At 43.0% G+C, this 14981-nt stretch overlaps 1 protein-coding gene across 7 annotated transcripts in view; it reads right to left on the bottom strand.

The window, feature by feature from the left end:
- grip2b (glutamate receptor interacting protein 2b) overlaps positions 1–14981 on the bottom strand; it is a 435329-nt gene that overhangs the window by 77782 nt on the left and 342566 nt on the right. For all 7 annotated transcript variants that reach the window (XM_039771133.1, XM_039771132.1, XM_039771127.1 and 4 more), the window contains exons 8-9: positions 13182–13329; positions 8309–8478 (exon numbers count right to left, since the gene is read on the bottom strand). In XM_039771133.1, coding sequence (XP_039627067.1) covers positions 8309–8478; positions 13182–13329 — 318 coding nt within the window. The remainder of the gene's footprint in view (positions 1–8308; positions 8479–13181; positions 13330–14981) is intronic.

The following is a 14981-nucleotide window of genomic DNA, read 5'->3' as shown; positions in this document are numbered from 1 at the left end:
CATTGATGCAATCAAGAATTTAATATTCAGAAAGCACTTGGATTCCAGACAAGACACACATCTTACATACATATTTTTACAAATTTGGAAAAAATGAAAAAGCTTTTTAAATCTGCACTCTCTCCTGGCTTAAGTTAAGCGTCTTTGCATGTCCTCAGTCAATTCCCATTTAAGGGGGTCAAGAAAACCCTTCTACTCAATCTTCCTGTAGCAAAAGATCATTTTAAGCACACACCTATTGTAAATATGTTCAATGTAGGATATGTTTCAACTTGATGCGGCAGCCAAAATCTTTAATCTCTTGAGAAGATTAAAAACACTGCTTTAAGGAAACATCAAAAAAGTAAAATCTTAGCTGCTAGAGTAGAACTTCAGAATCCCCAATCCAGTTTAAAAGATCTGTCAGCCTGTAGCAAAACAACGAAAGCAGCAACTAAAGTAGCAAAAACTCATAGCTCAGGAAATCGGTTGTATGAGCAGGCATGCCATGCACTATGGAGGAGTAATTATCTGTTTAGTTCATGTATTAATTAAATGGTGCATTTCGGAAGATTTGCTGAAAATTTCAATAGCTGGAGCCCAATGTAGGTTGGGAATGAGAGGAAGGTGTTGCAGCACATTTTATACTTTATACCATACTTCTAAAAATATAAAAATGTTTATAAATAATTGATTTATTATACTTCATTATTATTTGCCCCTCAAAACCAACATGGAGCATTCAGAACCTAAATAAAGACGCAGTTTATGACTATATGAAATGAAATAAAACAAAATACTGCTAGAGGTCTGGGTACCGCTTATTCTTGTCACTTATTGCTGCTATATTTTGCAAAACAATCATGTTACTTCACAATGATCATTAGATTATTTTGCAGAAATATAGCATTATTTCACAAAGAAATTGCCAGCAAGTATCGATAATAGCATTGTGCATGCGTGTGCTTCAGCCGCCTAGTGAGAATTAGTGAGGGAGAGGTTAAGCTTGTGCATAGTATGTAATCAAGTGACAAGAAATGAGCAAACGTTATAAGTATACACTTAATTCTTCTTGTACGGAGACATACATTTAAAACGCCCAGTTTAGGGTCACAGGGAGCCAGTGAATACCAATACTTGGTATAAGGCAAGAATGTAGTGAACAGTATGCCAGTCCTTTACATGGCAGAATCACACAGCTAATAAGAAAAGAGTGTGTGCTGTGCGTCTGACATGGTCAACAACTGAAAGTCACATAAAATGACATCAACTTTACAGCCAGAGGAAACACAAATGTCCTACTCCGAAAACCGAGTCTTGATAAAATGTTAACAGCTACCGAACCTGGAAAAGTTGTGGGACCGCTTATTAACTACCATCCAACACCACACGTCCTGCCTTCCCTGTTGCATTTGTAACACAAATACTGATTCTACTAAGCTAAAGAAAGTTTTTTTCTTAACTGCAAAGGCCCCACACATTGCTTTGACTGCAATGTCACTTCTTGCAGGCTCCCTTTGAACTTTGTCACACTTATTCTCAACAGTCATGCAGAACTGGCCCGATACCACACTTCACTCTGGTGCACCATCTGTTAAATTGAACTATCAAATGTAGAAGGCCAAGAGTTGCCAGCAACAACATGGCGCTCACTGACAAATCAACTGCCATGTGCCAAGTCTATCTAGCAAGCTCAAGGCCATATGTGCCCATTGACTGATGTGCACTCACAATATACATAAAAGTCAGAATCCTAAAGTAATTTTTCAATGCTATGGATGTCATGGTAAATACAGATCCTAATCTTGATGAATCTAATGTGTTGCACTATGACTCGGAGGCACTGCAGAACCTCCAAAATTCTGACACCACTGTACAGACAATTGCCAGGTTCAAACACAATTTTGTCCTAAAATACCTTTCAAACAGGCTCCCACAGACCACAATAATGTTATTCTGGTTTGCTTCTCACTTATCCTCCTCCACTCCTGCCCTCCCAACTCTTACTCATTGCAATGATTTTAATAAATTATTTATGACATTGCTGAGTACGCCTATATGGCTCCAGGGTTTTGACACTCAAAAGCTCTAAATATTTGGTCAAAAACTGTGTATCTGACATATTTAGAAAGTTCATACTTTTTTTTAAAATTGACATTTTGCTTTTCCTATTTTAAAGCTTTTGTATTTGCTGTCTCACTAGCAAATGTTCAGAGAATGATCCATGACATGTCCACTGGTGGTGTCATTGTAGCGATGTTTTAAAGATCATTCTCTGCAATTTCGGGAAATAAACTCTGTTTTGTTGCGAGTAAGAACTTTATTTTTGCCACTCACAGTCTCTGAATATCTGCAATTCTTTTTTTACTCCAACTTCTGGTTTTTGTTTTAGTTTTGACGCTCAATTGTGTTGTCTCCTGGTTTTTACCTTTGCCTGTTTTCTTACTACTTTTCTCCCGGTCATTTTTCATTTTTTCTTGTCCTGTCTGTCACGAGTCAGCATACTCATCTGGGTGAGTTGGAGGGCTTCTTTTCAACCTGGACCTGTGAGTACTCCCAGCACATTAGTTCTATAGCTAGGTGGCACATCTAGGTCATTCAGAACCCCCACCTGGCAGGTGAGCCTCCTACCAACAGCTCCCTCTAGTGGCTCCCAAGAACCCCAACAGGACTGCCCTTCAGAACTACAACTCCCATGCAGCCCTGAGGCTGACCAAGCAGGAACTACACACTGGAGGAAAACATGGCACAGTCCTTCTTTGTCCTTTCAAAGCTTCACAACATGGAAATGGAACAGCAAACATTCCATCTGGGATGCCCATCCATCCATACTGTTCATCTATGGTGGCCTCCAGGCTGGGAAAGCAGGCACTAACTCTAACATTTCAGATTCTCGCACAACCCTGCTGTTCATCAGAGAACACACATGTCAATGGCATTTACATCTGGGAAATCCCCCATGACACCCTAAATCCAGTGAGTCTACACTCTGCAAACAATAAAGAGGGCATTAGAAACATGCAGAAAGAAAAAAAAAATTCAGTATGCAGCCACCTTATATACAGACTGTTTACCTTGTGCTCATTTTTAACAACTCACTGATTTCGTTCACAGCAAACTATAGCCTACAGTTTCTTTATTTATTTTTATAACACACATGTGCAAAATTAGTCACATCATTAATATTGAAAAGCTATCTTTTTTGGTCAGTTATTTCCACTCTATTTATACACAATCGCCACAGTGACTTAAATGGGAAATACAGTATATAAAGTAAATGTATTGATCACTTAAAACTGTCAGTACCTGCTGAGATTGAAATAAAAGGGACGAACTCGAGTCTGCCTGCTCTGCTCTGTCTTCAGAAGTATTGATGAACTGTGTTCTCAGGTCAAAATGTCACTTGTCTCCAGCACTATCCTGGCTCTCAGTCTGGGGAACAGGCTCGAGGCAATGTCCCCACAGGCTGATATTCCCAGTGTCCATTATCATAAAGTATCTAGTGGACAGGTGACAGTCATTCAGGCGCCAGGACTGTGTGTGTTGGAGATGGTGGTCAGCATATAAGGGCATCCCAGCTAATGGTACAGTCTCCTTTCCCCTTTCAAGAAATAATTTTAAGTACAACTCCAGTTTTTGTTAACTATGGAAGTTCTCAGTGGACTCCTTCATTGTTACCTATATTGTGAATGGAGAAGCAAAACAGAAATGCAAGAGGAGGACTTTGTCAAGAGGTGCAGGGAGAAACTCATAAGGCCAAGACAGTGGAGGACATCTGGTGAATAAAGAAATCCAGCATGCAGGAAGAGGTGGTGGTGATGCTGCAAAACCTTTAGGACTGAAATAGGAAGACAACACAACAGCCTGCCATGCAAAAGGCACAGAGCAGACTCTTTTATTCTGAAGAAACTCAGGCTCTTCAACCTCCTTGTCATTAACATGAAGTGTGACTTGGGCTTGGAATGCTATGCTATTACAGTTAACCCCAAGTCCGATATGGGGTGACATATAATGATGCGTTTTACAGTGTTAAGCCTGAATAACTCTCGGGGAAGTAATCTGTTGCTGTCTAGTGAGTGAAATTATATTATGCTGTAAAAAATAGTGAATATTTCTATGCATTTTGCCACTCTAAAGTTACTCATCAACATTCATGAATGGTGCGGAGCCTACAACCAAACCAGAATAGCGTTTAAGTGAGAAGCTGTAAAGCCAGCTTTAGAATAAACTGAAATTGAATCATTAGATAAATCAAGAAATAGTGATGCCAATGTAAATTGGTCATCAGACTCTGACAAAGGTAGTGAGACTGATACATATGGCATTGCCATGATATGTCTGGTGACTTCAGTTGTAGGACTTTACAGCGGGATGCAAGTGGGTGTCTGGGAAAAAAAAAAGGCAAAATGACTGTGATCAAGTAGAAGGACATGAAAAACGTTTGCCTCCTAAGCACTGCTGACAATGCGGCAACTGTCAATGTTTGTGTCAGAAAAATAAAATGAACAAGAAAAGTGCACAAAGAAACACGCTACTGTCCGACTGTGTCTCAAAACGTATCACATGAAGAATGTGTACTAAATCGGCATCAGTACAGCAGTGAGATGTATTTATGTTAACATTTTGGTATTTACGTGTTTGTGCTACATGTAATAACATTTTTTATTATTGAAAAAGACTTCAATGGTTTTGACTCATTTTTGAGGGGCTAAATATAATGCTAAGGAGGTTACTGTGTTCCACCAGAAGAAAACTGCTAGGTTGCTGTTCGATACTGTGGTGTGCTGTTAGAGTAATATTATCATGGGGCGTCCCCGATCTGTGATCTTCATGGAGTCAATGGAGGCTCTGATCGGGGAACTCGAGAGACTGAGCGAGGAGTCTGAGTGTGTTGGCTTGCGAGTGTCCAGGATAAAAATGAAGATCCAGGCCTTCAATTACCTCTTGGGCACAGCCATCAGCAGTGTGTCCGTTTACGGAGAGAGTGTCGACCTTGTCGAGAGGTTTACTTACCTTGGCAGTGACATTCATGTCTCTGGTGACTCTTTCTGTTAAGTCAGTAGATGGATTGGGAGAGCATGGGGGGTCATGAGGTCGATGGAAAGGGGTGTGTGGCACTCCCGATATCTATGCAAAAGGATGAAGGTCCAAGTCTTTAGAGTCCTGGTGCTTCTTGTCTTGCTATATGGTTGTGAGACAGGGACTCTATCCAGTGACCTGAGACGAAGACTGGACTCCTTTGGTATTGTGTCTCTCTAGAAAATCCTTGGGTATCGTTGGTTTGACTGTGTCTTGACTTGGCTCCTAGATGCCTGTATAGACTAACCAGGAAGGCTTGGTATATTATAGATCTGACCCCAGATACTAGAGACAGTGGAAAAACTGAGGTTGGTGGCCATCATGACTAATGATGGTCGTTAACATGTCCATAAACACCTTTTGCCATCAGCTTTATTCCGTTACTGATGCTCAGGGGGAATATTTTTTGCCCTCAGTCAGACTATACAATGTATCCCGCCATCATGCCGGTCTTTACCCTTTGTCAATAATAACAGACTCTTTGGCATATGGATTTTTCTTTCCCCAAACACCATGATATGTTAAATGTATGCTGGTTATATTAGAGCATGTCTACAGGTTTGAGTCTTACACTTAAATAACAGTTTGAACTGTTTTTTTACCATGAATACGTTTGGGGTTAGTCATGGTATAATAATGGAACTCATACCAAGGATGATAGTCAGGCTTACCGGTCATTCCCTCCAGAGTACAATATTGTCTCTAACAGAATCTTAGCTTATCTCACTTGTATTTCTGCTTGGATTGAGCATTACCATCTCCAGGTCAACATGGCAAAGTCAGAACTCCTTGTTAGCGTTCGTATTGTCTGTAAGGTAGCAATTCATACACACTGCAGTCTGGGAGGAGGCAGGGTGATGAGTGGAGAGGCAACAGTTATGTATATAATTTAAGCATGTTCAGTAATAAAGTCCAGTGAGTTTTGCCTGCATTGAGAAAACTTTGTCTGGTGTGTTTTTCTTCCCTCACAGGGTGCTACATTATCCCAGCCAGTTCATTTATTCAAAGCCCTATTTTCTGTAAAACGTGGCTCATTATTACTAACACCTACCAAGTCATTATGCAACTTTGGGGATGGTGATCGATAACCAGGTATCCCTCACTGATCACATTGCAAGAATCTTTTGTGACGATGCCGGTCCCCTACAGACTCCCTCTTCCCACATGGGAGTCTGTTGAAACAACAACATTGTCAATAGTTATGACCTTGATGAGCTGACAAATGAGGACAAATCTCATTGACGCCATGGGATGGTGTAAAATACTGAGGTGCTTTTATTACAAAAAAAAAAAACAAACAATCCAAAACAAAAGCAAAGCCAAAAGTATCCATTGTGCAGTGTTCATCCATAATCCATAAAATCAGTGAAACGTGGAGATAAAATCCATAATAAATAAATCCATTAAAATAGAGGTTAAAATGCAGTCTCTCTTCACCCGATCGCAGCCCACCACCTTCTGTCTCCCCAGCTCACCCATCACAGGCATTGCCGGCAAAACTTCTGCAGCACAAACTCCATTCTGCCAATCCCCATCTCGGCTGCCGCCACAATGTACAGCCAGAACGTCAGAGGTCAGCACACCTCCTGTCTTCCTTCGCGCTCATTCAGACACTCCTCAGAAACACTGGGATGTCTTACGTCGCTCGCCCCACTCTACATGCTTAGTCAGTGGGGCAAACCAGCCCCTAGAGCACCTCAACCTGTGCTCCCTTCCAGGCCCCCAGCTCATGCTACCTTCTTCTTCCTGGTGTCTGGATCATCTCCCATGACTGCCTTTTCCACCCTTTAACCTCCTTCTATTCTTTTCTTTCCTCTCTCTCTCTTACATCATTTATATCTCCCTGTGCCGGCCCATACATATATGTCTCTGTGGGTGCAGCATCTTAATCACATGCCGCAGGAAGCCAATGAAGCGATCACACCCACATGTGCAAATGAGACTCGCTTCAGTTACCTCATTAACTCCCCGCAGTCGTGCAATTGCGCCCACGGAGACCGACACTACTTTAAATGCTTTATGGATTTAAAACCTGGCCATATTTTGTTGTAGCCATGGACCCACTATACCACATCTTTCACTTATGCAGATTTACTCCGTATAACATCCTCAGGATCAGGCCGTAACTGACAGCACAACATCAGGTTTAGCAATGGACTGGACTACTGCAACTTCTTACTGTTAGAACAGCGGAGGTGTTATCCTGAGGTCACTGAACCGGACCACCTCCCTGCCCCCAAGGATGCACCGAGAAATTCTGTCCAATATTTCAAACAAGTTCTGTGACAAATGGCACCCCTGGCAGAGGCCCACACCCACAAGGAATAAATTGGACTTGCTGCCAACAAAGCAAACCAAGTTCTCGCTCCAGACATACAGGGACCAAATAACCAAGAACAGCAGGCTCTGTACCCCATGTTCCAAAATGCCTGCCACCGGGCACACTAGTCCATAAAACACATACTGTATAGAATGTTTGGGCATACTCCCACGAACCCTTGAGAATTCACGTGAGGGTAAAGAGCTGTTCCAATGTTCCACAACTAGGATGAAATACACATTGTTCCTCCTGAATTGGAGGTTCCACCAACAGACTGACCTTTCATTCTAGCACCCTGGCACAGACATTCCTGTCATAGCTGCACCAGAAATTATTAAAGTTTTTAAACGTAAGAAGAGAAAGGGGTCTTGTCCATAGTTCACATAGAAATTCTCAAACCTCACTAGTCTAACAGGCTGAATACCTTTTCCCTCTTCTTTAATGACATTAAGAAAGGACGGGTTTACATTTTTTAAAAGGTGAGCTATAGCAGATGCTGTAAAGAAAAAAAATCTCTTCTTGTGAACCTTTCAAAAAAAAAAAAAGCAACTGACTGTGCAAAACAACAGAAGGTGAGAAGCAGCTATGCGCAAACAGCAAAGTGACAGTTTTGTATCATTTGGTCAAACTTGCTATCATTTTCTAAAACACCTTGACACAGTGAGACCCTTGAAAAATGGATATCAAAAGTGGCAAGAGAAAGGGAATGCTCGAGACATCAAGGAGTTTGAGGAGAAAAGGCGTTGAAGATTTCATGATTATTATTAGGCAGGACATACTGTATGAGGGATAATCTGACAATACGCCCACACAAATCTTTCCAATCTTGTTTTCCTTTTAAATGTTTCATTAATAAACAGTAAAAGCCATCAACATATGGCTGTGCAGTATTAAAATATGAGAAAGGCTGTGTCACAAGCCCTTACTTACCAGTCTCCTGGGGCTTCAGGGGCAGTCGGCTGTGATGTGCTGGCAGGATCTCTAGCTTCACTTTTTCTGAAGTGCTGGCTAAGAGTTGGGTGGCTTCCAGCAGAGAGCAGTGCTCTGTACTCGTTCCATCTATAGACAAGATGTGATCTCCAGCGTGTAGCGCACCGCATCTACATGCAAGAGGAGGTAGAAAGAAAGAATCAGTTAAGAACGCTGCACATGTTAAAGGAGAAAAAAAAACAAACACAGAATTTTCAAAAGTTGACTTGTTTGATCAAACTTCACATACAAGAAATTAGTGCAGACAACATGCACCTCAACAGGAAACAACCTTTTTGTGCATACTTGTCTTACAGACACCAGACAAAGGCTGGAAACCTGGCTGGGTTGGCTCAAGGATTGTTACCCGTCCAAGAATATAGTTTAATAGAAGGACAGGGGAGACTAATTGCATGGACTATTTGCTGTCCCGATACACTAGGTGGCAGTCTTTTTAGGTTAGATTATGGTGCCTGCATGGATACCCACAGGGGAAGCTGGGAATTGTAGTAGTTCCATGTGAGAGCCCTTTTGTTGGCAATGGATGCTGCCAGGGGGAGGCAGCGGGAATGGACAAACCCCGCTTTAAAGCACTTCCATCTGACCTGGAAGTGCTTTCTGGGTGTGATGTGGCAGCACCGGATGTATTCCCGGGTCTGGCATAAAACAAGCCTTGTGTCCTGCATGGGTAGTCAGAGGCGGTAGGAGTGTGGATGAGACTACATGAGAGGTGTGGATGAAGAAAAGAAAATGTATATTAGTGGAAGGAGATACAAAGATTGTGTATTGCTCAATAGTGGAAAAGATTTGGATATAGATACATTTTTTATTTTTACACACTATCTATTGTATATCTATCTATCTATTGTTACACACATGCAAGTAGGAGACAGCTAAAAGGTAAGTAAGTGTAATAAAACATCCGACCAGGGAGCAGTGGAGTGCGCCAACTGTCTTTCTCAGTTCCCTACAAACCTTTCCTGGAAAATCCTGCAAGGTTCCGGCGCCTCAGAAGACATCACTTTGCCCCTTTGCCGACATCACTCCCGAAACCGGCCCCTTTGCTGACATCACTCCCAAAGCCGGCCCCTTTGCTGACATCACTCCCAAAGCCGGCCCCTTTGCTGACATCACTCCCAAAGCCGGCCCTTTGCTGACATCACTTCAGGTTCTGGCCATTTTGAGGACATCAGTTTCTCTACAGGCCTTTAAAGCCTTCATCTTGGGCTACTATAGTCAGTTCTGTTTTGGACTCTGTTATATGAACATTGTGCTGCTTATTTCAACCCTTTTGCAGCTGGGAAAAACAATATATGCGTGGCTGCCCCGAACCTGATGTCTTTGACTCTTGATTGTCACACTATCTATATACATCTATACTGTACATATAAAAGGCAAAGCTCTCACTGACTCATCACAGATTCTCTCACTTTCCATATAGTTTGGTATGTTTCATGTCCTATTGCAACACCCAAGATAGATAGGGGAAACCCCTCCTCACTATTTCTGCGACTTCCAATATATGTAGGTAGCACAAATTTTTCATGTTCATCCTTTTAAACTGTACTTACAAACATTAAGTATGTTTCATTTCGCTCCGTGCCCTATAACAAACGTTTGAAAATAACATCGTCTTTTTCACGGTTCTCACCATTATGCTGTAGGGGACCTTTCGGAACTGACCTCTCCTTTTCGAGGTTTCATTCCTTATTTCCATTAACAGATGATTTATTTCTCGGCAGATACGCACAAGGCCACCCCGGTCCCCCTTTTTCCACACGGCCGCTGTCCGCGCACCTACCACGTGGTTGGATCACTGCACTCGCAGCGGCTTAGTGAGGGGGTGTGGTGGCCATAGCAAGCCACGGGGTGATCTGCAGTGTGGGCGTTTCTCACCTAGTGCACAGGTGAGGAATGCCCACATCCATGATTGTTCCCGTGGCTAATGTGCTGCAGCTGCTATGGCCCCTCGCAAAATAAAAAGAACCGCGAGTCGGTTGGGAGATCTGGAAATGAAAAGAAAAAAGTAAAGGATGGAGGTTACAGGGAGCAAGCCGGTGCAAGAGAGAGAGAGAGAGAGAGACAAGGAGCGTGTGGGCAAGCAAACGAGCGAGCGCTTGGGGGCAGCTGCGAGGAAGCCTGGGTGTTGGGCCGACACCCAGGAGTTGGAGTTGAAGTCACTCCCGCTGAGCGATCAGGAAGCGGGAGTGACCAGGGAAAACCGACTGGCCGCAGAAGACCGGAAAGGCAGCGGGAGTCGCGAGGCTTTGTGCTTTAGTCCTTGGTGTGAGCGTCCTGGAGACTAAGGACTCCAAGTCTCAGGTCTGGGATGAGTGCTAGACCGAAGCCAGGATCGGGAGGTCTCCAGACCTGTGTGTGAGAGTTGAAAAGGGCAACTGCAGAGAGCGTCTCGCCTGCTGCAAAGCCTAGTCGGGAGAAGCAGGTGAGACTCTAGCATAGAAAAGCACCAGGCTTGTCATTGGTGTTTAGAAGACGGCTTCCGGCATCATTTGAACCCCATTGATTTTAAAGGATTGTTTTTTGTGTATTTTTTAACCTCCACGATTTCTTTTATTGGATTATTTATTTAATGACTCTTTTTTGAAAGCACTGCACTTTACTTGGAACACTGGTTTTGTTTGACTATTTTAATAAAAGCACTTTTGCCCATTTATACCATCCCCTTGCTATGTTGTTGCCTCCACTGTATAGCTCATCGGTGACATTACCGACGGTGCTCGGTTAAAGGGCTCCCGAACAGTGGATGGGAGCCTGGAGCCGAACCCGCATCGTCACACACAGTTTGTCCCACTCTACTCTGTGAAACCATTTTCATGAAGAATAAGAACATTTAGAAAATGTTCTCACTCTTACCCTGTGATGATGCAGGTTGTGCTACATGCTCCCATCTCTCTTTTGGGAGCCTCTTGAACCCAACACTGTCTGTAATGTAACTGGATGAGCTGGACTATGAGGACACCAAACATAATACGGGGAAGGTGCAAAGTGTATACAGTGCTTTTATTTTTAAACAGTCAAAACCAAAAAGTGTTCAAATAAATAGTGCAGTTTTTCCAAAGTGTTCATAAATAAATAATCCATAAAATCAGGTCAAATCCAAATGTTTAAAGCAAGGCTAAAACGAGATTAAAACCTACAGAAGACATTTGGGGTCACACCAGCCAAGCACTGTTCCTTCCCAGTCTCTCCAGCTCACTCAAGGCGTGACTTCAGCCACTGCAGTTCTCACACTACCGACTCCCATCTTGGCTGCCTCTGCCAGACCGCTCTGAGTCAGTTGTCCTCACATGTTCCTTCTTGTACTTGTAGTCGTTCCTCGGATCTCTAGGGTGGACTCCTCCACGATTGTACCCACTCTCCCATTAAGTGAGCGTGATCCGTCCCTTGAGTGCCAATCCTTCTCTCCATCTAGGACTCCTGACTGCACTGACCTCTCTCAACAACTAGCTGGCTCTTCCTATCACTTTCACTGTCCCCAATGCCGCACTCTAGCTCTTCAAGCCTTTCTTCTGTCTCTTTTCTTTTTCAACTGTGTTTCTATTACCCCTCCTCTTTGTGCCAGCCCATTCTTATACAACTTTGTGGGTGCAGCGCCTCCATCACGCACTGCAGGAAGCCGATTAAGCTATTGAGAATGATCACACCCTAATGTGCAGGTGCGACTCGCCCCAATTACTCCATCAACTCCTCGCGACTACACGATCATGCCCATAGAGACTGACATGGTGGAATGGATTATTTAAATAAGCCACAATTCTTTCGTAGCCGCCGACCTGCTACACTACATACCCAAAAAAAAAAAATCTAATTCTCGACACAACCAAAACCCAGACAGTGCATCTAGAAATGGTGAGCTCGTTATTTTTCTTAAGGGTTTCACTAGACATGACTTGGTAACAGACTTCTAGATAGTCATCTTCAGGCACAAAATATGACCAGCACTTCATTGCTCAGTGGAAGGGACTGTGTTCAAGACTAAAATAACAGCCATTTCAAGATGTGTGTTGAAAACCAAGCAATACTTGTATCAAACCTGTTAGTCTTAGGAAAGTGGAAGAAAACAAGTGTATTTGGGGAAATCTACAGGTACAAGAGAAGCATATGCAAACCACTAGGGACTGGTCAGGGATTTAAATATAGTCACCTGAAGTCAAGTGAGCTCGCTTAAATTATTAAAAAGTTCAACCTGTTTAATGAGGGAGGTTCAAGGACGAGTAAACAGGGGCAACTCTGTGTACAATACCACACAAATGGAAACCTGGCTTACTCACTTGTTAGCAGTGACAGCTAAAGATGAAACAGCGTCACTTATGATGGACTACTTTTGTTGCACCACAGAAGCTTTGTGGGTCCTTATGTAAAATGTGTTGTAAAATGGAAGAAGAGCACAACAAGACGTTGTGATTAGTGCTAGAAGTGTGACACAGTTCAGAAGTCAGCAACCCAGACAAAATATTTATCAGCATCCACCTTTTGTTGTCTTAAGATTAGTGCACTTGCTCACACCAACATGCACCACTAACAGCCATACCCTTTCAATAAACTGAGGTTTCCCATCTAGCATCCAAACCCCTTATCTTGTTTTTATGCTTTATTTTTACCCTCCATGTAAGTAATCTAATTACCACTCCCAACATTTTCAAGACAACAGAAGTGAATTAATGCAAAAGACAGGAAAAAAAAAAAAATTACAAGTCCTAGTCAAAACTTTTGCTGAAAAGCATAAAACGGTCAACCCCAACTGTGCTGCGTTGCTCACAGAGTAACTTCCTACAGTTCGTCTAATGGTAATTTCTGAAATCTGGCTTCTTACCTGTCAACAACACTGGCAGGCTTGACTTTGTCGATGACGATCACCTGCTTGTTCCGGTGAAGTGTTGTAGCCAAAGCAATGCCAAGACTTGACCCTGGAGGCTTTGCGATCTCCACCAGCAGAGGTCCTGATGCATTGGTTATGGAATCTAAAACAACAAAGGAAATTTGTTTTTATGACATGAAGAGGAATTAGATGCACTAAATACAAAAATGTCCTTTTTTTAACTTCATTTTAAGCAGCCAGTATGACCGTTTCCCTCCAGCCTCCAGTTCAATGATAACGAATACCTAACACATGACTACAACCCAATATAGTGGGGTTTGAGTGGTCTTGTGGCCTCTGGACCCCTGCAGATTGTTTTTCTTTTTCTCCAGCCCTCTGGAGTTTTTTTGTTTTTTCTGTCCTCCTGGCCATTGAACCTTATTTCAGGGGTCCCCAACCCCCAGTCCGCAGCCCACTAGCAGGCCGCAGCTGTCTAACAGTCGGGCTGTGAGAGAACTTCCCGCAATGGAGACTCAATCAGTGAAGGGCTACAGCAAAATGGCTGCCCCCTACATTGAGGACACTTTTCAGAACGCTAGGTGGGCGGGGCTTTGCAGCGGCACAGATAGAGGAGAGAGACCAAGGCGAGAGAGTATTACAACAAAGTATTTTTATGGTTCTGACAGTTTCCCCATATGACACGAGTCTATAGAAATCTCGTTACTACATTCAGCAGCAGATACTTTCATTACATCGAAGTGACCTTGAAATGCTTGAATGAATCATCCACAGAGCAGTTAGTCCTGTGGTCGCAGCTCAGTTGTGCACATTTGCACAATGATCCCCCAAACAGAAACATTGCAAAAAAAAAATTCTTTCTTCGAACTTTCCTCGTACTGTTTTTTTTTTTTGTTTTCTGTGGTTTTCTTTTGCTTATTGCTCATCAACATTTAAAAAAACACCCATTGGAATTTAACTCATTGTCACCCTCCTATAGAAACAGCGAAAAAATTATAACAGTGTTAATGTTTGTGATGTGCAATCTGTTGGAATGACAAATGCAAGAAAATGTGAGGTTTTCTTGGGACTTCCGTCAATGGGACAATACGCCGAAGAGCATCCCGAAGTGCAATCACCGCACCTGTTTAAGACTGTTTATCTGTTGATGGGGCAACAGCAAGCTCACAGCTCTGGGGCAACTCTCCACCAAAGCCAACAGAAAAGATCTCGATGGGTGATGCAAGGAACATTGTAAATGTAGGGAACAGGATTACTTGGCAATTAACCTGGTCACAACCCCGCCTGATGTTGTGTCTGTTTATTGGAGAGTGGCAGATCCCGCTACAATAAATAACCGTGCTGTTCCTGTTTCAAGCTGAATAAAGCTGGTTTTGCTAAAGTACTGAGATTCAGCCTCATGTTTTGGGGTGTAAGACACGGACTTATAGTGCAGACACAATCTTTTAGGATTCGCTTCTCTGGTGCTTCACTGCAGTGCTGTGAGCCTGTTGTTGCCCCTGCCCTGGCAATGGACAAACAATCTTACACAGACGCGGCAATCACACTTCGGGACGCACTTCAGCTTGATGTTCTCGTTGGGTGGGGAGGGATCCCAAAAGAGTTCAGAAACCTCACAATAAGAAGAGGCATACAGGCACTATTGGGCACCCCACCTTTACCCACTCTGCAGACTCAGTATCCAGCCAGGCTTGGAGGAGTGCTAGAGAAGCCTGAGGAAGAAAATCTGAGGCAGTGGTGGAGCAGCAGCACATGGGGCAGAGGCAGAAGATACCCATTGTTCAAGTTGGTAGATAA

This window comes from Polypterus senegalus, chromosome 12 (genome assembly GCF_016835505.1).
Source record: "Polypterus senegalus isolate Bchr_013 chromosome 12, ASM1683550v1, whole genome shotgun sequence".
Taxonomy (NCBI): Eukaryota; Metazoa; Chordata; class Cladistia; order Polypteriformes; family Polypteridae; genus Polypterus; species Polypterus senegalus.
Note: the sequence above shows the minus strand (reverse complement) of the source record. Positions and strands in the feature narration are given on the sequence as shown.